Source organism: Cnephaeus nilssonii (assembly GCF_951640355.1).
Source record: "Cnephaeus nilssonii genome assembly, chromosome: 21".
In the NCBI taxonomy this organism is placed as follows: Eukaryota; Metazoa; Chordata; class Mammalia; order Chiroptera; family Vespertilionidae; genus Cnephaeus; species Cnephaeus nilssonii.
In genome coordinates, this window is record NC_137092.1 from 24,087,937 (window position 1) to 24,109,479 (window position 21,543).

Here is a 21,543-nt window from a genome sequence, read left to right on the forward strand (position 1 = left end):
GCAGTCTGTGCTGGGACTATGGGTGCAGCACTGAACCAGGACAATTCAACACAGTCCCTGCCCTTGCAGACTCTCCAGCATCACAGGGTGACTGGGCACGTGGGCCGTTACAAGGAGTGTGAGTAGCGGAGGTACAGCTGCTGCTTGCAGGGGCCTGAGTCATGTGGGCCAAGCAGAGTTGCTGTGCTAAGCCTTGATTTTCTGTCTGAGAAATGGAACTAAGTTTGAGGGCTTTCTGCTCTACCCTGACGATGTGAATGATTGGGTGTGTGAATGCAAACCCCTATGTGACCCACTATGGAGACATTTCCAAGGGTCCTGAGTAGAAAGCTAGCCCTACTGTGTGGCGAGCTCACACGCGGTGCCTTAACCTAGACCAAGTCTCCACACTTTCTTCCCTCAAGACTCCTCATCAGCTTCTGTCTGCCCATGTTCCCTTCAGATCTCAGCTCCTCTCCTCACTATCCACCATTCCCATTGGTCAGCTTTGGGTCTTCTCTTTGGTTCTGCTTGTCCATCCCGAAGGAGAAAAAGGGACTTGTTTTAACTAAGGAGAATCTTTTTGATACTCAACCAGGGAGATTTTACTAGTACCTTCCCGAGAGGAATCTTTAATGTTTAAATTATCTGGGGATGTCAAACAAAGTCTTCTGGGAATTTCAGAGCTTTTTACAAAGAAAGTGCCTACATGGTAGGAAGCAGATAATAAACTCTCAGTCACTCCCTTGAACACAGCCGCACCCACTTCTCGGGCACCTCCAAACCTTTAGGGGGGCGGGGGTGTAGAGAACCGATTGAGGCAGCTTCTCTGAGGAGCACAGAAAGTGTCTCCTAAAAGAACTCAGCCATTTGTTCTCTGTCAAGGTGCCTCTTTCATGCTGTAATTAGGGTGCTATGGGGGGCAGCACTGGGGGAGAAGGAAGAATACCAAATGCTCTTACTCCCCATGGCTCACTCTTCCTGCACCACAGGGCTTTGAACCCACTGACATATTGTGACTGAAACATACACTATTATACACATAAAGAGCGAGAAAGAGACGTGCGTGCAGGAATTTGTGCCTTGATGGTGTCTGTGTGCTAACGCGAGGTGGCACAGGCCAGGGGTCATTAAACAGTAGGTTGGTCTGAATTCCATTTTGTAACTCTGTCTTTCAGTTGTCACATGGATTCTTTCAGCTTTTTTTTTTTTCCCCAGTCTGCAAAATAAAGATAAAAGTGCGGTCCTGGTTCCCTTTTTTTTAATTTTTTTTAAAAATTTATTTCAGAGAGAGAGAGAGAAATGGGGGAAGGAGGGAGGAAGGAGAGAGATGGCTATCTCCTGCACGCCCCCTACTGGGGATCACGCTGGCAGTCTGGGCATGTGTTCTGACCAGGAATTGAACCATGACCTCCTGGTTCATGGGTTGATGCTCAACCACCGAGCCACACCGACTGGGCCCTGTTCCCTTCTTAACAGGTTGTGAGGAGGATCATGTGAGGACTCAGGACTTGAGTGTTCCTAGTACAGGCTCTTCCTTGCCCGTCCCCGCTAACGGAAGGAAAGGTGAAGTAGTTGGAATGAAACAGGGCAGCATTTCAGATGACATGAGGACTTTTTTTGTTGTGAATTTTACTTGCAGCAATCTCTTCATTATATTTTGCTGAAAACCTGTTAACTCCTTTCTAACACATGCCGGCAGGGGAGAAGAAGGAAGGGTGGGTGCTGGAGAGAGTCTAGGATGACTCTGTTTGCTACTGTAATCTCATATTCTCAAACAATGCCAACCACATAGTGGGCACTCAGTAAGTTGTATTTTGGAGGCAGAATAAACATATCTGTATATGAAGGCCTTGATCATAGGTTGTGTCTTCATTCTCAGGCGTGTCAGTGACATCTCAAATAGGCACTTGGAACACCTACTCTGTGCTCGGTACTACACTGTGCACTTGTTATCTATTCTTTGATTCGGGCCTCACAGCACTTTGAGACTGTCCGGTGTCCGTGCCTGTTTTACAAATGAGGAAACTGAGACCCAGAGAGGTTTCCTTGCCCCAGGAACTTGCCCCAGATCCCACCCTAACGGAGCCAGGATTCGAACCCAGTTCAGTCCCGTTTCAGAGCTTTTAGTCATGTGCTCTAACAGTCTGGATTACACCAACTTCAAGGTTAAAAGGCAAACCTGGAAACGTAGTCCAGCTCCTTCATTATCCCCTTTGTGTTGCTTGCCAGGCCTTCCCCTGCACCTACTCAAACAAATAAGTAAGACCTCAATGTCAAGAAGAGGGAGAAGGAGAAAAAGACCATGCATTCCCCCTGATCCTCAAAGAATCTGCCTCTTTGAGTTCTCCTGACTGAAATGTCATGAGGATGAGCAGTGGCATTGGCTTTGGAACCCCGAGATCGAAGTGGTACTCCAGGTCAGCCACCACGCCATAGGCCTTGGGCCCACACCGTGCCCTCTCTGTGCCTTGGTTCCCTTGCCTGTACAAGGCGAGGCTGGGAGAGGTGATTTGTCAGGCCCTCCTCACCTGATATTCTGGTCTGAGATCTCATAGCCTCTCTTCCATGGCTCTGGGTATGGGGTGGAGGAGTGGGATGGGAGACAGCACTCTGTGGCAGGGCAGTTACTGGCCTTCACTGCCTCAGGGGAGGGGTTTCTGCTCATCGGAGGAGCCCTGACCTCAAGGGGAGAGTGACTGTTGGATGCAGTGCCTGAGTGCATGCGCCTCTCGCCGTCCTGGATGCCCCAATATCCTGCTTATTAGAGTCAACACTGGGTGGCCTTTAGGGGACTGGGTGCTTTATTGACAGCCTAAGTCTCCTTAAACCCTTTCTGGAACAAGTCAAGGGATGAGGGGTAAATAACTGTAACACAGCTGCAGTGTGTGACCTTCAGTAAGGTGTTTGCCTGCTCCGAGCTGTGTTTGCTCCGCTGAAAAAATGGGAGAAAATGTCCCCCAGGCTCATATGAACTCTGCAAAGCTCTTTTACCCCCCACCCTCCAGCCTGTTTCCCAATGAGACTGAAATTAAACCACTGGCAACCCACAACCGTCTATCTGACTTGCCCCAGTCTCCCTGTTTTAGAGCCTTGATGTCTAACCCAAATTCCCCCTTCCGGAAGCAGACATCTTACAGGAAGACTGGCGGCAAGGTTCCCTTGGGGACAGCGAAGCACTTTGGAAATACGGGCTCTGAAGATTAATAGGGAGGGATATGACCATGTGGCCATTTGTATGCCTGGCATAGTCTGTCTACATATGCCTCTGGTGCCAGTGTAAGCATGTGTGTATTCACGCCAATGTGTGTGTGATGAAGCGTACAAGTGTGTACAGGAGTGTGAGTAAACAGATCTTTGAGTCATACAGGCAATCCATCCTGGCAGGCTTTGTCTTCCTTTTGGTTGCCATGACAGCAGCGAGGCCTCCGCATCAGTAAACAGAGCTCCCCCCCCTGTGCACTGAATCAGGAGGAGGGTCTGGAGCTAGAGGCCAAGGGAGCCAAATAGCCCTGCCACAGAGCATCTCTTGTCAAAGCAGACCCACCAGTACACCTTCCTCACTCCATCAATGTAGGAGGTAACCGCCCGGGAGGGGGCGGGGTGGGGGGGGGGCGCTGTGACTGCGGAGACACATAACAAAGGCGGGAAGTTCAGGCGGGAGTAAGGCTTCAGACCTCACTTCTAACCCCCAAAAGTTAGTCACCTCATAATACCTTCTAAATATGTGAATGACCAAAGTCCTCCCGTCACCCTGTGGACTAAAACCAGTCACTTTAATTTCTCAGCATGCACATGTGGCAGTGGCTCCATTATGGGTCCCTTAGTCCTGTAAATACCAATGAACTTTCATCTTAAACTAAATATGACTTAAAAGCCAACTCCACCTCCCCAACCCCCTGGCAGACACACCCACAGTCACTCATGGTGTTATACCTTGTCTGCGAGGATCTACATAATTTTAATACTTCATCTCATTATGGAAAATACGGAATGCGTTACGTATCCGTGGTTGATTTTTTCCAGTTATGCCTCTCGTGTTAACTGCTGGAAAACCAAAGTGGTCACAAATGTAAATTCACTAACTAGGCTGATAGAAGAAAATTGAAGTTAACCGTGCAATACATGGAGATCAGTCACGTCCTAAGTTCCCATAATTGGAATTTAAAATTTAACAACTCAAACCTTGCATACGTATGTGACAACCAGAATAGCGGCTCGTCTATCTCAACTCCAACTCCTCTTCCTTTTCTCTGTGTGCGAGCAGTGTCATGAAGGGAACTGCAGGCTATCTTCCCGGGCAGGAAGAAGCAGCCAAAAATAGGGATGACAAATTGGGTAGAAAGTATCTGCAATGCAACACAATTGGTATCTCCCCCCACAGTTTTATTGATTTATAATCAGCATATAGCTTGTATTAATTTAAGGTGTACAGCATGATGATTTGATATATGTATATTATTTAATGGTGCTATCAACTATAGTTACCATGTTCCACATTAGATTCTCAGACCTTATTCATCTTGTAACTGGAAATTTGTACCTTTTGACCATCTTTACCCATTTCTCCCATTTCCCACCATCACCTCTGGCAGCCACCAGTCTGTTCTCTGTTTCAGTGAGTTCAGTGTGTGTGTGTGTTTTAAAAAATTCCATCCTCTCTAATAAAATGGTAATATGCAAATTAACCATTACTCCGCTACATAAGCCACGCCCACCAGCCAAGCCACGCCCATCAGCCAATCAGGGCGAGTATGCAAATTAACCCCAATCCAAGATGGCTACAGCCACAGTGAGCAAGGTTTCCCAGGTAACAGAGGTAGCCAAGCTTTCCATAGCCGTTGCAGGCCTAAGCCTCCACTCAAGCTACAAAGTTTCAATTGTAGAAGGTAAACAAATTCAAACAAATGGCGGCAGAATGGAGCTTGAGAGAGCAGGCCACAGTTGCCGGCGGCAACAGGGGAAGCAAAGCTTTCCACACACCCTGGCCGGGCTCACCCGCTTAAGGCTACAACGTTTCAATTGTAGAAGGTGAATTAACTGCCACAGAAATGGCTGCCGGAGCCCCAGGCTTGGCTCCGCTCCAGGATACAAAGTTTCAATTGTAAAAGGAAAATAAATTCCAAATACCAGGGCCTCCCCTTGGGTTGCCAGGGGGCGTGGCCGGCCTGCAAACCACCACAGGCCCCTCGCTCAGGCTGCCCCACACCCCAAGGGAATCCCCACCCTTATCTGTGACCCCCTTCAGGGAAAACCAGCTGGCCCCCACCTGTGCACCAGGCCTCTATCCTATCTCATAAAAGAGTAATATATAGATTGATCATCACTGCAACACACAATATAGCTGCCCCCATGTGGACACAAGATGGCCACCACAAGATGGCCAGCAGGAGAGGGCAGTTGGGAGGCACCCGGCCTGCAAGGGAGGGCAGTTGAGAGGGACCAGGCTTGCAAGGGAGTGCAGTTGGAGGTGATCAACCCTGCAGGAGAGGGCAGTTAGGGGTGACCAGGCTGGCAGAGGAGGGAAGTTGGGGGCAAACAGGCTGGCAGGGGAGCAGATAAGCATCAACCAGGCTGGCAGCGGAGTGGTTAGGGGGTGATCAGGCTGGCAGGCAGAAGCGGTTAGGGGCAATCAGGAAGGCAGGCAGGCAAACAGTTGGGAGCCAGCAGTCCTGGATTGTGAGAGGGATGTCCGACTGCCCGTTTAGGCCCGATCCCACCAGGATCGGGCCTAAACGGGCAGTCGGACATCCCTCTAGCAGTCCCAGATTGGAGAGGGTACAGGCTGGGCTGAGGGACAACCCCCTGCCGTGCACGAATTTCGTGCACCGGGCTTCTAGTATATAAATAAGAGCATACAATACTTGTCTTTATCCATCTGACTTATTTCATAATGTCTTCAAGGTCCATCCTTATTGTCGCAAATAGCAGGATTTCCTTTTTTTTTTATGGCTGAATAGTATCATCGTTACCTGTTTACCCATCAGTGGACATTTAGATTGTTTCTGTGTCTTGGCTATTTAAATAAGGGTGCAGTGAACATAGGGATGCAGATATCTTTTTAAATTGGTGTCTTTGTTTTCTTCAGATATATACCCAGAAGTGGGATTGCTGGATCATATGGAAGTTCTGTTTTTAATTTTTTGAGGAGCTCCATACTGTTTTCCATTGGTGGCTGGACCAATTTATATTCCTACCCAGGGCTCCCTTTCTCCACATCCTCACCAGTACTTGTTATCTCTCATCTTTTTGATAGTAGCCATTCTAACAGGTGTGAAGTGATATCTCATTGTGGTTTTGATTTGCATTTCCCTCATAATTAGTGATGTGTAGCATTTTTCATGTACCAACTGTATTCTTCTTTGGCAAAATATCTATTCAGTTCCTCTGCCCATTTTTTAAAAGATTTTTTTTTTTTTTTGCAGTTGAGTTGTATGAGTTCTTTATACATTTTGGATATCAACCCCTTCTTAGATATATGATTTATGAATATTTTCTTCCATTTCTTCCATTGCCTTTTCATTATACAATGTCTTACAAGCATGCAGTCAGGACTCGCAGAGTAAATCAGATTTATTCCTGCCCCTGGTTATGAGCAGAGAGTTATTATGTCCTTCTAACATCAACAGTGACGGATGAGGAAACGGAGACTGAGAGGTTACTGTCCATGTTACTAACAGCAGATGTCACCTGGATGCATAGTTCTGAGAATAGACCTGGTAGTAGTTCTGCTTGAGCATGTGGGGATTTATTTCTAAATCCAGAGCCCAGAGGGAGTGTGCCTTCGTTTAGGCCTTTGGGACTAAGGGCAGAGTGATCAGTATGTTCACCAAGTCTGTCTGGATATTTTTAATTAAAAAAAAATAATATATATGTATGAGTTCTTTATACATTTTGGATATCAACCCCTTTGGGACTGAGGGCAGAGTGATCAGTATGCTCACCAAGTCTGTCTGGATATAAGTGCCAGGTCTAGCCTAGTCCAGAGGACACAAAGTTAAGAAAGACATAACGTTTTCACAAAAATCAAGCAGTACATCACCAGCTTGACTAATGCTATGACTTTTACACTAGGTCTTTATTAATCCAACAGAGAGCAATGGATTCTCATACTGCTTCTCTATTGAAAAGACAGTCTTTTAGAAAAACAAAGACTCTAGTTTTTATATCCTTATTTTCCACACCTTGGGCTGAAACTAAATCCCTTTTGTAGATTTTAAAGGTTGATGTCTAGATAGCATAGAAGGCAGCTGAGGCCTGGTGGAAACAGCACTGAACCTGAAATCGATTGATCCACATTAGTTTGAATTCTGGCTAATTGGTTGATCTTGGACAAGAAGCTTTTTGAATCTCCCAAGGTTTTGTTTTTTTAAATAAAAGTGCGCTAATTTATATGAAAGTGATTTGTAAATTTAAAAATTCACAAATGTGTTCTATGGATACTAGCGGTTCTTAACATGTTATTTCCATAACCTATGGAGTCTGCTATAATAGTAGACTTTGGGTTAATCTTCATAGGTCTTTGTCGCAATGTGATGCCATATAGGCTCTGCATGGTCTCATGGAGCCTGCAGATCAGTCGGGCGATGAGCCATGGGCACAAACAGTGATGACAGCAAGGGAGGGAGGGAGAAATGTCATGAAAGACACTGGTGCCAGACTTCTATCCTAGGATCCCATTGGAAAAACAGAAGAGGGCCACTCCACAAACATCATATAGAGTGCCCACACACCCCTCCCACAGCACCGTCCTTCCTCCACCCCGGTGCACTAGCTGCGAGGAGCTATCCCCACTGGTGCATGTTCTTTGTTTCCTTCTTTTAGGCAAGAGGATTCTTAAAAAGCCCAGGCCAGATTTGTTGGGCTCTGGGCTTGTTAGCCCAGCGAAGATGCCAGGTGGGAGGGTGGGAGGAAACGGGGGCCTGCGATGACAAGATGACAGAGGAGAGCAGGGAAGCCAGCTGGTGAGGCCCGGAGCCAGGAAACTTCCAAGTACACGCGGAGCTTAGCCTGGGTTTGTTGGCCTAGCCCACCGGAAGTCAAGCTGCATGGTCACTCCGGGGGCCAGCTAGAGGTGACACACTGCATACTTGATGGACTAATTCCGCAGATTTTAGTGGAGCCAAAGAGAAACAAATTTTAATGGCAGTGTCGCTTTGGGTCAGTGCAGAGGGAGTGTGCCTTCGTTTATGCCTTTGGGACTGAGGGCAGAGTGATCAGTATGCTCACCAAGTCTGTCTATATATATAGAGAGCATATACTATGTGCCAGGGCTAGCCTAGTCCAGAGGACACAAAGTTAAGAAAGACATAACGTTTTCACAAAAAGCTCACATTAAGTAGAGATTCTCCTGTACAGCCCAGCACAGTAAAGACCCGGCTGTATGATGGGCCGTAAAGACAGAAGAAAGATAGAAGGGAGGCCAGAAGACTAAGGAGAGGTTAGGGGAGAAGAACACTATACAGAAGAGGTGACATTTCAGCCTGGCCTTGAGGAAGGATTTTAACAGACTCAGGCAGAAAAGAAGGGGTTCCAGGCAGAGAAGCAGTGGGAACCAAGCCTTACAAGCCTGCTCTGCCTTTTTGGGAGTAGAGAGAAGCGTGCTGCAGTTGGAGCATGACTGAGGTGGACAGCCGGTGCACATGGGGTGGATAGGAATGATGGAAGGAGAGGCTTGGAAAGAAGGTCCAGTAAGACTGTGAAAGACTGAAGGCCATGTTAGCTGCGTGTACCTCATTTAGCAGCAGGAGGAGGAGGCTGTGGAGGGGAAGGGGTTAGAAGCCAGAGAAGATGGAATTTAGAAGATCTGATGGTCATGGTTCCTTGGACACTTGCCCCCTCAAAGGGCCACTTAACTCCTCCTTGGATTCAATTTCTGAGCTGGAACATGGAGATGTTGGTGATCTCACCCCAGATGCTCAAGGATTGTTGTGTTCCTCTGGTCACAGCCTGCTTCAGGTCCCCCTTTTCAAGGTCTTGCTTGAAACCTCCCTGAATTCCCCCAGAGCATAGCTGAAAAATTAAGACACATCCATATGAAACGATAAAGAAGGGGCATACAGATACGCCACCGGGCAGATAGGCGGGGCGTAAGGAGCCCTGGCTCGTAGAGCAGACAGCGCTGGGCTCTAGTCCTGGCTTTGTTGCTTAACCGGTTTAGCTTTTCCCTGGAGGATGAAAATACATGTTCTGCCTTCTTCTCAGACGGGTTGTAAAGATTCAGTGAGGAAAATATACAGAGGTGCTTGAAAACTAGAAAGTGTTCCACACACGTTACTCCCTGTAGTTATTGTTTTAAGTTTGGAAGTGATCATGTTTTAGAAAGATAACTAATAGCTGTGAGATGGAGGAAACTTTGATAGGTGGCGAACGTCAGCCCCATGCTGAAACCCATAAATGAAGGTGGGGAAAGGGGGTGCCCCAGGGCTTGAATATTTACCTCGCCTCTCACTGGCCCTGGCACTCTTCATTTTGACCCCCTCCCTTTCCATTCCCCACAACACCCTTGGTAGGATCCACTGGACCTGCAGCCAAGCCCAGGAGAATATCTCCTCCCCTGGGTATGTGCCACATACCCGTGCCCTCAGCCTGACTGTGATCATTAGAAGGTGTCAGTGCCAAGGAATCCATCTCTGTCTTTATAGGCAGGACCGGATGAGGCCCCTCCCAGTCCCCTGCACAGGGCCAGGAGCATGTCCCTCAGCCCCTGGCTCATTTTTTAGTACCTGGACATGAGGGAGAAGCTGGCAGGACCCACAATGGGTGCTGGACTCCTTCATCTTCAAGGGGCACGTCTTTGTTCATGGGGAGCCCTTGACAGCTTCCAGGGCAGTGGGAGAGTGCCTGAGCCGTGACTGGGAGGTGCTGTTCTAGCGAGGGGCATCCTTGCCTGGAAGGTGTTGGGTGATGCGGAGGACAGGGATGGAGGTGGTTTCTGGGGAGGGGCCCACTAGCTCATGAATTTTGCTTGATCCCTGTTTGCTCCCCATTGAATGAAACCATCTCCCTCTCTGCCAGGCAGCACTCATTGCTCTTCTTTCTCCATTGCCCATGGGGCTTTAGTCTTTGTTGTCTTGTGCCACGGCGTGGCTGTGGTCCCCTGTCAGTGGACTGTGTCTTCTCACCTTGGCTTTCCCTCTGTCCCACTATCTCCCCTCTGCTCCACCCCACCTCCCCGCTGTCTTCCTCCTAGAGCCCAGGTGCCCTTCTCGTGCTCCTTTTCTCATTTATCCGCTACCAGCCACCTTCAAACAGCATTCCAGCCCTTCTAGGCATGGGTGTCACTGGTCTTCAGTGACAGCCATTATTGAGTGCTGCAGGGTACAGGGCCCCAGAGGAGGCACAGCACTCCGGTTAGAGTTCAGATCCCAGCAAGTTCCTTTCTTCTCTAAGCCTTGTTTCTTTCTCTGTTAAACAAGAGTTTTAATAGTGTGTATCTCATAGGGCGGTTATGAGGATTAAAGGAGTTCATGGGTATGAAAAGTTTCACACAGGGCTGGCGTAATAAGTGGTCAATGTACATTAATCATTATTGTAATTAAAAGCATAAAGAGTAGCCCTGCCCCTTGCAGGGTAAGGGCCTCTGTTGTAGCTGGGGACACGGGACGTATAGCATTTTGAGGCCTGGTTCGTCACGTGGCTAAGAAAACACCTTTCCGAGCAAGCAAGCAGAGGGTGTTAGTACTGATTGGAATGAACCGGATCTGGGAAGGTCCCTGCATGGGGCTGAATGAGGTGAGTTTCTGAACAACTCCTTAAGGATGTCAAGGATGCAGCTGGGACCAAGGAAAGGGGGAAGGGGGTGCCCGGAGGTACCTGCTCAAACTCTGTCTCTCCTCCTCACATCACCCTTTCTCTTAGTCATGGCACTGCCCGAACCCAGTGCATCGCATCCTCCTTGTCCACAGGGAATTTGCCAAAGAGAGAGAGAGAGTGGAGAACCGGAGGGCTTTCATGAAGCTGCGGCGCCAGCAGCAGATTGAGCGCGAGCTGAACGGGTACCGCGCCTGGATCGACAAAGCAGGTGAGGCTGGCAGGCGGGACAGCCGGTGGCGGGCTGCGTGGGCGGCAGGGACCTCCCAGTACCTCCCTGCCAAGGGGCAGCCTAGACCGGAGCAGAGAGAAGCTCTAGATTCCTCATTTGCTTTGAGGTTCCCTGCAGGTCCCACTCTCCTTTATCTGGTGTGTGACAGGCCCTGTTCTATTAAAACACCTTCATGAGACAGGCATGTTAGCATGAGGACAGGCATGAGGAAATGGTAACATAACCCAATCCTGGAGCTGAGTTTGGGCCAGTAACGTTTTGCACTACTACTACTACTAATAATAATAATCCATTCATTCCACAGATGGTTATTGTGGCTTCCTTTGTGCCAGGTCGTGTTCCAGGCACCTGGTACAGCAATGGGCCAGCACTCTCCTCTCCTGGAGCTCACTACCCTCTAGTCGGGGAAGGTGGCAGTGAACAAAATTATACATAAGTAACTTGTCAGGTGGTGATAAGACCAGTGAACACAGATCCAGGTAGGGCCATGGGGCGTAGGGGGAGTCACGGTTTTAAATAGAGGTGTCAGGGTAGATCTATTTGGGGGACATTTGAAGGAGATGAAGGGGCGAGCCACAGGACGATCTGAGGGAGGAATACTCCGATGCCAAGGCTGTAAAGTGGGAGCAGCCAGGAGGGGCGTGAGCAAGGGGAGGGGGACAGGAGAGAGGATGAGGGCAATCACAGGGGGGAGAGGGCAGCGGATCGGGCATGGCCGGCATTGTAAGGGCGAGGGAAGCAGGAACCACTGGAGGGTTTTGAACAGAGGAGGGACGTGCTCTGATTTAAGATGAAGGAGCGCTCGGTGGCTGTGTGGAGAATAGATAATAGGAGGCCAGAAGCAGGGAGACCAGTTGTGAGGCCATCACAGTCAGCGGGGGGACAGGTGATGGTGAGAACTGGTTTTCCCTATTCCCCGAGCTGTCACCAGTTCCCCCCTCTTGGCTCGAATCAGGAATGATTCTTGCCCAGCCCTGAGCGTAGGCCCAAACCCACCGCGATCGCCTTAACTCAACAGAGCCACCAGATTCACGTTGGACTGTGGCTCAGCTGTGTAGGAGGGACGTCAGTCACCCCGTCTCTGCCAGTAAAAAGGCTGCATGTGCTTGCCTTGCTATCTTAAAGGCTGGATTGCATGGGTCCTATTTATCTTCATTCTCTTCCTGAGCCAAGAGTACATTTTTTAATCGAAAATCATACATGACAGTCAGCACCTTTTCTCTATTCCCAGTAGAAAGCATAGCACAACCGTGAGGCCTCCCGGGGCAAAAATTGGAATCTGATTTGCTGCTTAGTTGCCCGAGCCTTATTCTTCTAGAAGAGCTTTGGAATGACGCCATGACACTCACTCCACCACCAGCACACAAAGCTCTCTCTCTCTGCTCCGGAGTCAGTGTTTGATGATCCATCAGGGGTGAGAGAGAGTGTGTGACTGAAACTACTACTTCAAAGCCAGGTAGCAATCACCACCCTCTTTGGGACTCTGCATCTCTTTGCCTCCTCTGGAGGCTGAGCCGTGCCCATGCGTGGGGACTGCACTTTTTCTTTCTCCTGGGAGACCCGTGTGTGAGGGTGAACGTGAGTAACCCTCCCCTCTTCCCAGAAGGGTAACTCAGCCTTACTGAGCAGATCTGCCGCCAGGCCAGGCAGGCAGCTTGAATCCCAACTGCCACTGGCTTCCTGGGCGGAGTTGCCATCTGACAGACCACCCTAGCGAGTGGTAGCGAGTGGGCGGGCGTCAGAACTGGGAAAGGACCCTCCGGCCCTGGCCCTGGCCGCACTCAGGGTCGGGCGCCCGGGGTGCTGCTCGCTGTGGCTCTGCTTTGCCAATCCACGCAGGATCGCAAGGCTGCACTTCCTTCCAGTTGGCACAGCACAGCCAGCTCTCTCCTCCTTCTAAGAAAAAAGACGCGCGGCGACGTCAACCTGTGCTTCCTGGCCCTTCCCTTTACACAGGGAGCGGGAGTGAATCAGAGACATATGGGTTACGTTTCCCTGGAAAGACACTCTCAAGTTCGAAAGCAAACTTGGCAAAAGGCATTGGGGCGGGGTGGGGGGGTGGCTTCAGCACATCCAGAGCCCTCCAGCGCTTCCCAGAGATGTTCCACAGCTCCACGCACCCGCCTCCGTTTGGAGGTCCTCAGATCTGCCCACCCCAAGCCTCTGGCTCAGGTCATTCAGGTTGCTGTGACATGTTTTAGCAAGCACCTATGTTATTTATTTATTCATTTTTAATATTGTTATTCATTTCAGAGAGGAAGGAAGAGGGAGAGAGAGAGAGAGAGACATCAATGATGAGAGAGAATCATTGATTGGCTGCCTCCTGCCGGCAACCTAGGCATGTGCCCTTGACTGGAATCCAACCTGGAACCCTTCAGTCTGCAGGCCAATGCTCTGTCCACTGAGCCAAACCAGCTAGGGCTAACAAGTACCTATTTTAAAAGGGTGCCCTCAAACTGTACAGTCCAATGACTTTAAAACCCGCTTTGTCTGCATCAAGGAGCATCCCGCCAGTAACACTCAACGTGCTAACTTCGAGTTTCGCCGGAGGCTATACTCAAAAGAGAAAGCTAAACATTAGCACTTGGTAGAATGGCCATCCTCCTGAGCTTCAAAATGCCCCCTCCCTGGGAAATACATTCATTATATACTCTCAATTTTATATGCAGGTGGAATTGTGGTAATGACTTTACCCTTTTCTGCTTGCCCTTGAACTTGTTACAGGAGCTTAAATTATAAACCATCCTTTAATAGGGCCTGCTGCAAGCTTTCCTCCAGCAGCCGGAAGCCTAGGCAATGGTTGCTTAAGTCTCCACACCGGTCTGTTATAGGCCAAGTGAGGGTCGGGCCCAATAGGGGACTCTGAGTTCCACCAGACAGGGGCTCTTTTGTTGGCAAGTTTGGAAGGATGCTGGTGAGGCTTATTCTAACAAGTATAGAAAATAGGATCCTGCTGATGATACACCTCTGGGGAGTACAGGGCCGCCCTTGGGGAGGCCAAGGGACTGCGTGGTCCTTTTCCAAGCACCAACAACCAAATATGTTTTTCCAGCACCAATCAGTCCTGCCATTCTCCCACACCTATCGGATACTCAACGATTCAGTTCCATCCCGACACTGAGTTCCCCCTGGAGTTCATGCACACCCCACAGGTTAGGGACCAGCCACAGCAGAGGCCCCCAGTGACCTGCATTTCTGCCCCACTGACAACAAATTCAGAGGAGTCCGCGTTTGATAATTCACTAGGACAACTTCTGGAGCTCAGGAAAAATGGTAATACGACTACCAGCTCATTATAAAGAATACAACTCAGGAACAGCCCAAATGAGGAAACATATAGACCAAGGTGTGGGGCAGAGGTTGGGGGCGCACAGCGCTGCCATCCTCTCTCCAGACATGCCGTCCTCTCAGGATCTTGGTGTGGCCACCATCCCAGGAGCTCCCTGAGCCCTGATGTTTAGGTTTTATGAAGGTTCCATCCCATTGGCATGACTGATTCATTCATCAGCCATTGGTATTCAGTAATCTCTAGCCCCTCTCCCTTCCCAGGAGGTGGGAGAGGGATCGGGCTGAAAGTTATAACCCTCTAATCCTGAGGTTGGTTTTTCTGGTTACCAGCCCCCATTCTGGTTACTAGGCCTCCCCCACAATGAGTCATCACATTAGTATACAGAAGACAATAAATTCCAAGGGTTTTAAGAGTTCTGTGTCAGGAATGGATCCTGAACAAAATCCAACATCACGGGGACACATTTACGATGGGCCCTAGCGTGGTCAGCTCAAGCTCTGCCCAAGGAAGGCAGGATGGAGTGGTGGCTGGCGGGGGGGGGGGGGGGGGGGGGGGCGGGGAAGGAGCAGGGGGGAGGGAGAAAGCCAGCCCTCCAGCCCTGCTCCTCTCCCTGAGTGCTACTCCTCACGAAGTAGACAGGCCAATGCCCAAAGCGTGGCCTCGCCTCCTGAGTGAGTGGGTAGATGTGAAGTTGCAGACAAGAGAAACTAAGGAAGCTCCCATTCATTGCTGGAAAAGGTTTAAGGCGTTAGGGAAGACAAGAACCTGGGTAGGAGAAAAAAACAGAAATGCAAGTTTTCATTCCTATCCATTTGAGGGGGTTTTAGTTAATAAAAAGATCAGCTCTTTCCCTCATGAGCATCCTCCTGAAGGAGTGTGTCAGACACAGAGCTGAAGTTTACCATCTTACCCAAGCGCCCGTGCACTGACAACGTCCTTCTGTTCTGATGTGTCTGGGGAGCTCTCTCCGTGACCTTGGCGGCTTTCTCTTGTTGACGCCTGCGATGGACTGTGAACCCTTTGTTCCGTCTCCGTTGCCCTGGAGCCCAAGCCCTCCCTGAGGGATTTTCATTTTGCAAGATAATTTGCCATTTACAGATAATTGACTAAACCATTTGTTTCCATGTAGAGGAAGTCATGCTTGCTGAAGAAAATAAAAATGCTGGCACGTCAGCCTTAGAAGGTAAGGCTCCAACCAACTCCTCACTCCACTGGCATCCACCCCCTCTTGTGTGGGGTGGTCTCTCTCGATCCAAAGAGGAGAGAGAAATAAAAGAGGGGCGCTCTGGGATTTGAAACCAAAGTCTCTCTGTCATAAAATCCTTCATGCTTTAAAAGGAAGGGAATTGAGTCACAAATTTTTAAATGCTTTTTAAAGTGATAAAAGCCAAATCCAAGAGTTACTTGGTTCTGGGGTGTGTCATTGATAATGTGCAATAAAAAGCCCATCATGCAATCCATGGCATATAAAGAATCTCCTTTGAACATCAATGGAGATCCTCTTGGGACCACTTTCATTCCCAGGAAGTGCCTCGCTGGTGAGGAGCCAGCGCACATAGGTGCCTCTGAGCACAGGAGTCTTGTCTTTGTAGATGCTTTCGACTTCTGTGACCCGGGCTCAGCCGTTTAGGGGCAGTCGCCTGGGTCCCAGAGGTCTCTGGCCCACAATCCTCAGTTTTGAGCAGAATGACCCGGTTGCACATGTCCTCACCTGCCTCCCCTTTCCTGGCGCAGTGCTCCGAAGGGCCACCATCAAACGCAGCCGCACGGAGGTCATGACTCGAGACTCCAGCGACGAGCACTGTGTGGATATCTCCTCTGTGGGTGAGTGGAGCCGGTTAGGCCTTCCCCTCTCTGAATCTCCCATACAAACAAAGAGCCTGTCTTTTGAGAAGCACCACCAGGAGGAAGAGAACCCAAAGAATCCAGACCCCAGGGATGGACTTAGAGAAGGTGTGGGAATCTAACCTACAATGACTTAGAAAAACATGGACGCGGAGCCACTGTTCGCATGAAACATGGGCTTAGAAAAATCCAGCCCAGATCCTTCTCGTGTGCCCATGTGTCCATCGGCCGGTCTCTCCTGCGGGATAAGGAAAACCCACTCAGATACGTTCAAAGGAGCTGAGGGCCTGTTGCTCCTAGTAACCCCCATTTGAGAACCTCCCCAACCACAGTAGCACCCACCTCCTGCCGTCCCATCGTCCATGTAATATTTAAACGGATTCCTACTGAGAACCCTACAGCAGGACTGGTGTTCAGTCCCAGGTTCTCTTAAGAATTCTGGCGGATGGCAGATATTTCCTCCTCAAGAAAAAGGGAAGGGCCTTCATTCTTAAAAGCAGGAGAGGCGTACAGAGCTCACTGCTGCGTTCGGCCGCCCGTGGCAGAAAGATCCCAGAGGCAGCAGAATGATTCCAGCCCCCGAAGTGTATTTGAAAGGAAAGGCCTGAGAGAAGCCCAAACATAAACTCGATCTGATTAGGTTTCAGATACCAGGTATACATGCCTTGGGTCCTTCTCCCCAGGGAATCCTTTCTAGGGCTGAGCGTGCCCAGAGGAAAAGCAGGGGTCTCTACTGTGGAGACTCCTTATCATGGGTATTCCCAGGCCCGCAGCCTGGTGGCCACCAGCTGGGGCACCCACACTGCCCCCCTTGCCACAGAGGGCGATCGTTTTTGCAGCCTCATTCTCCCTCCTTGCTTCTCCCCCACAGGCACACCTCTCGCCCGAGCCAGCATCAAGAGCGCAAAGGTGGACGGGGCCTCCTATTTCCGGCACAAGGAAAGGCTTCTGCGCATCTCTGTCCGCCACATGGTGAAGTCCCAGGTGTTTTACTGGATTGTGCTGAGCCTTGTGGCCCTCAACACCGCCTGCGTGGCCATCGTCCATCACAACCAGCCCCAGTGGCTCACCCACTTCCTCTGTGAGTGACCCGTGACTGCGGGCTCTCCAGGCGCAGGCGTCAGAGAGCCTGGATCGTGCTGGGCCTGGCAGTGCGTCTGTCCACCCAGAGTTCTCCCCCTTACGTTGTGAGGGAGGCCAGGGTTGTCTCCAAGGGACCATGCCCATCTGTCACTCGTTATTGAATCAGATAAACAAATCTTCGCTGAGGAGTCAACAGATGGCATTACAACTCGGGTGCTCTAAGGCCTTCTTCACTTAGTATTTTAAAGAGGGTCAATGGTGTAGGGAGTTTTGGTCACCAAAGTCCCAGGGAGGAAGCTCTTAGGGCAGTGGGTACCTCGAATAGACCAAAAAGGAGGTGTAAGGGTTAGTTAGCTCTGGGTAAGGCTGCCACTGGGTGTGAGTGGGGGACCATTCTGGCTCTCACATCGAAGCCATGGTAAAGCCCTGTCTTTCCGGGGAGCCACCTACCATTTAAAGGGCAGAGGCAAACCCACCTGTTGATGGAGAGGAAAGCTGACCTGGGGAGCCCTTGGGGCTCCTGCTGGGTGAGAGCGAATTCTGACGTCATTAGGTGTCGCCTGGTACTGACCTGCCCTGGTCACTGACCCTCCTCACATGTGTGGGTCCTGCTGGTGTGGAGGGCGCCTCTGCAGGTGGGGGTTTTGGGTTCGGGAGTGCGGGAGCCCGCCATCTGGGGAACAAATGCTCCTGCTTTTGATGCTTTCAGACTATGCAGAATTTCTGTTCCTGGGACTCTTCCTCTTGGAGATGTCCCTGAAGATGTACGGCATGGGGCCTCGCCTTTATTTTCACTCTTCATTCAACTGCTTTGATTTTGGGGTAAGTGCTCGGGAGCCCACCTGTCCGCCCGCTCCCTGTTGATAAGCCACGGGTGAGATAAGCAGCTCCTCTCTTGCCCAGCATGAAGCACTGAAATCAGAAATTATGCCAGGGGACTAGATGAGGTTCGCTAACGGGGGCAGGAATGAGTGAATCCTTGCCACACTAGGTTAGTAGGTTGGTTTTAAGCTTTTATTTTTAATGTTTTCATGGAAGTGTAACACACGCCATAGAGGACACCCTTAAGTGTATAGCTCGGTGAATTTGACAAAGCTAGAGTTTTAAATCACAGTATCCTGGGGAATGTCTGAGAGAGGAGACAAAAAACTTGATTCCAGAAGGTAGTTCAATGAAAAAGAGAAGCTTATATATTTGGGATGTTTTTTAGTTCAGTTACAGTTGGGAAAATTATCTAAATACTAGAGGCCCAGTGCATGATTGAATCATGCACGTGTAGGGTCCCCTACACGCTTTCACTTTCGATCATGGGGGAGCTGGATGCCTGAGCAGACAGGCACCCAGCTCCCCCGCTTTTGATGGTCCCCGGTGGGACGTGAGCTCGCTGCCCCAGAAACCCCTTCTGTGCCGCAGCACAGCCATGGCACAGACGCTGAGCTCGAGCCGCCGCTGGCGACGCGAGCTCAGCATCCCACCGGTCTAATCGGCCCCCCCGCCCCCGCCACCGCGAGTCCCGCCCCCCTGTGCCTCCTGGCCAATCGCGGGCATAGCGAAGGTATGGTCAATTTGCATATTTTTCTATTATTAGGTAGGATGCCCTCATGCAGACATGCACATGGATGCGCGCACACACGCACATGCACACGTGTTAGAAATGTCGTCCACTGTCCACTTGCTAAATAATATTGATATATAACTGTGCCCATTCCTAACAGGATTCAAGTGCTTTCACATACACTGTGGTCCTGCATGGCTTTCAGGAGCCCTGTCCACTATATCGCGGGTCAGGAGTTAGCCTGCCCATTCCCTGAGGACACGTGTCCCAAGTTCACATCGCCCAAAACGATGTGAATTAGCAGCAGTGCTGGGTCCCAAAACTTTGGGTTCCTGATCCACTTCTCTTTCTGCCAAACCTACTTCTTTTTCTGCCAAATTTTCGGTTACGTGCTAAGGGTTTTGAGCACTTGCCAATCTGCATTTTAACGTGGAACCTATGTTTCTGGGTACGGGCAGTTCTCAAGCATAACAGCCAGTGGAAGGCCATTGTAATCTCAGTTTCTTTATCTACATATTTTCAGAATTGCTGTGAGGATGAATTTATCGGTTATTGTTCCTCATGCAACGTAGAGACTATATAGTGGACAATCACGAGGTGCAAAATTAAAACAAATAACAAGTTCAGTTTTTAATTTGACATTGCTGCTTCTTACAGCATCAGATTCTCTGCCACCCAGTAGCAGTAGCACCATCACATTAGACTGTGTGAGGCCTGAGGGACTGACGGATATTATACACGTGACTAAACCATTCTTGTGAGCATTAAATTCTAGAACAATGAGAGAATGTGGGCCCTCCCTGAGATTTTCATGTTGGAATGCAACTTGTATTAATTCAAGTTTGGTTCCTTGCTTTGAGGACAACTCTTTTGTCTGTCTGCTCAAAGGGTTACAATGTAAGACAGTTACGGCTGTCAATTTTGTGCAGAATTGACCACTTGTAGTTTTCACCAAGGACAACAGCAGTCAGTAAACCAACCCACAGGATTAAAGTTAGCAAGGGGGGTGGAGAGCAGAGGGAAGAAGCAGCCTTTGCAAATAGATAGACCTGTTAGAGGCAGGCTGGGTGGGGAGGGGAGAGTATTCATTTCACCACAGCCCAATGAGAACTGTTGATCGCTGACTACCAGAATGTTCCTCTCCTCTCTTCCTCCTCCTGGTACTGTGGCTGGGTGTGGTTCTTTAGGTCACGGTGGGCAGTATCTTTGAAGTGGTCTGGGCCATCTTCAGACCTGGAACATCTTTTGGAATCAGTGTCTTGCGAGCTCTCCGGCTTCTAAGAATATTTAAAATAACCAAGTAAGTGATCAGAATCTGGACCCTTCCCAACCACCATTGAGAGTGGAAGCTTCTCTCTGCCTTATTATATGTCCTTCCATTCCTCATCCCCCTTACCAGATGTTCCCCTTCCTTATCTCATCCCCCCATTCCATTCTTCAGCTCCTCCCTCTCCTCCTCCTCTTCCCCTCCTCCAAAGATCAAACCAGAAGAAACATCTACGATGCCAAGTCCCGTGCCACATTCCCAAGGGGAGCCCACTGTTGCTACCACCTCTCCTTCCTACAAGGATTAAAAATGCAGCTCATTCATAGACCACCAGGCAGATGTCCAGCTGGACTTGGGGATGACGGGATGTTCACTGCTCACCACTGTAATGCCGTCTGCGTTTTGTAGGTACTGGGCATCCCTACGGAATTTGGTGGTCTCCTTGATGAGTTCCATGAAGTCTATCATCAGTTTGCTCTTCCTCCTCTTCCTGTTCATCGTTGTCTTTGCTCTCCTAGGAATGCAGCTGTTTGGAGGCAGGTAAGCACCAACTAGCTTTCCATCCAAAGGAGCCTTAAAACGTCAGCCTGGGAGCACCAGGGTCACTCATTCAGTCACCGTGTTCCCATCTTGTTTGCTCCTGTCCATGGCCCAAATCAACCACTGTGCGTGTTGTGGAACAGGCGTCTCTGCTTGTAATCTTTTCACGTTGTACAGGGTTCTCGCTCCAGGGACCCTTCCTCTGGAGCTCTCTCTGAAATGTACAGCACAGGGCCCTGTACCTCGGGATCTGCCCAAACTCCATCTCAGTACCCACGCCCTTCAAAGACACACCCTTCACAGATCACAGTCCTTCAGCCATAGTCTCTGATACCATCTTTACAAGTGACACCGAGTGGGGGGAATGTAGGGAAGAGGGGGACGTGGAAAAAGGGGAAAGAAGTGATGAAAATGGCATAATCTTGGGAAGGGAAAACTTGGTGTCTAAGAATTTTCATTCCATTCTCTCTGAATTTCCTTCGCAGGTTTAACTTTAATGATGGGACTCCTTCGGCAAACTTTGACACTTTCCCTGCAGCCATCATGACTGTATTCCAGGTACGAGGCCAACTGGCAGGTTCCTGGGCGCACACTGCAAGGTGAAAAGCTTAGGAGAACCCCACTCTGCCCCTCCAGGCCCCTCCCAGGCAGCTGGGTACCTTGCTTGTTGAGGAATCATCACCATAGTAATTCCTAGGATTTCGGTAGCTCTGTTCTTACCAATAAGAGAAGAGCCCCCTCATGATGACCTCATTGGCCTTCTCCCTATATAAGAAATATCAAGTCAAAGACAGTAAAAAAAACTATTACATTTATGGTTTTCTGAAACCAGAAACATCATCTAACACATGTGATCATTTAATGAAGTATTATTAGCCCCCACCAAAATAAATTTTAAATAATGGGGAAAATTAAAAATCAGTAATGTCTTAGACCTAAGA

General features: G+C 49.6%; 1 protein-coding gene across 1 annotated transcript in view; it reads left to right on the top strand.

Annotated features, from left to right (window-relative positions):
* Positions 1-21,543, top strand: part of CACNA1E (calcium voltage-gated channel subunit alpha1 E) — a 428,883-nt gene that overhangs the window by 335,476 nt on the left and 71,864 nt on the right. The window contains exons 11-18 of the mRNA XM_079761136.1: positions 10,887-11,002; positions 15,442-15,495; positions 16,047-16,136; positions 17,029-17,238; positions 17,950-18,062; positions 19,983-20,095; positions 20,471-20,602; positions 21,088-21,160. Of these exons, the coding sequence (XP_079617262.1) occupies positions 10,887-11,002; positions 15,442-15,495; positions 16,047-16,136; positions 17,029-17,238; positions 17,950-18,062; positions 19,983-20,095; positions 20,471-20,602; positions 21,088-21,160 (901 nt within the window). The remainder of the gene's footprint in view (positions 1-10,886; positions 11,003-15,441; positions 15,496-16,046; positions 16,137-17,028; positions 17,239-17,949; positions 18,063-19,982; positions 20,096-20,470; positions 20,603-21,087; positions 21,161-21,543) is intronic.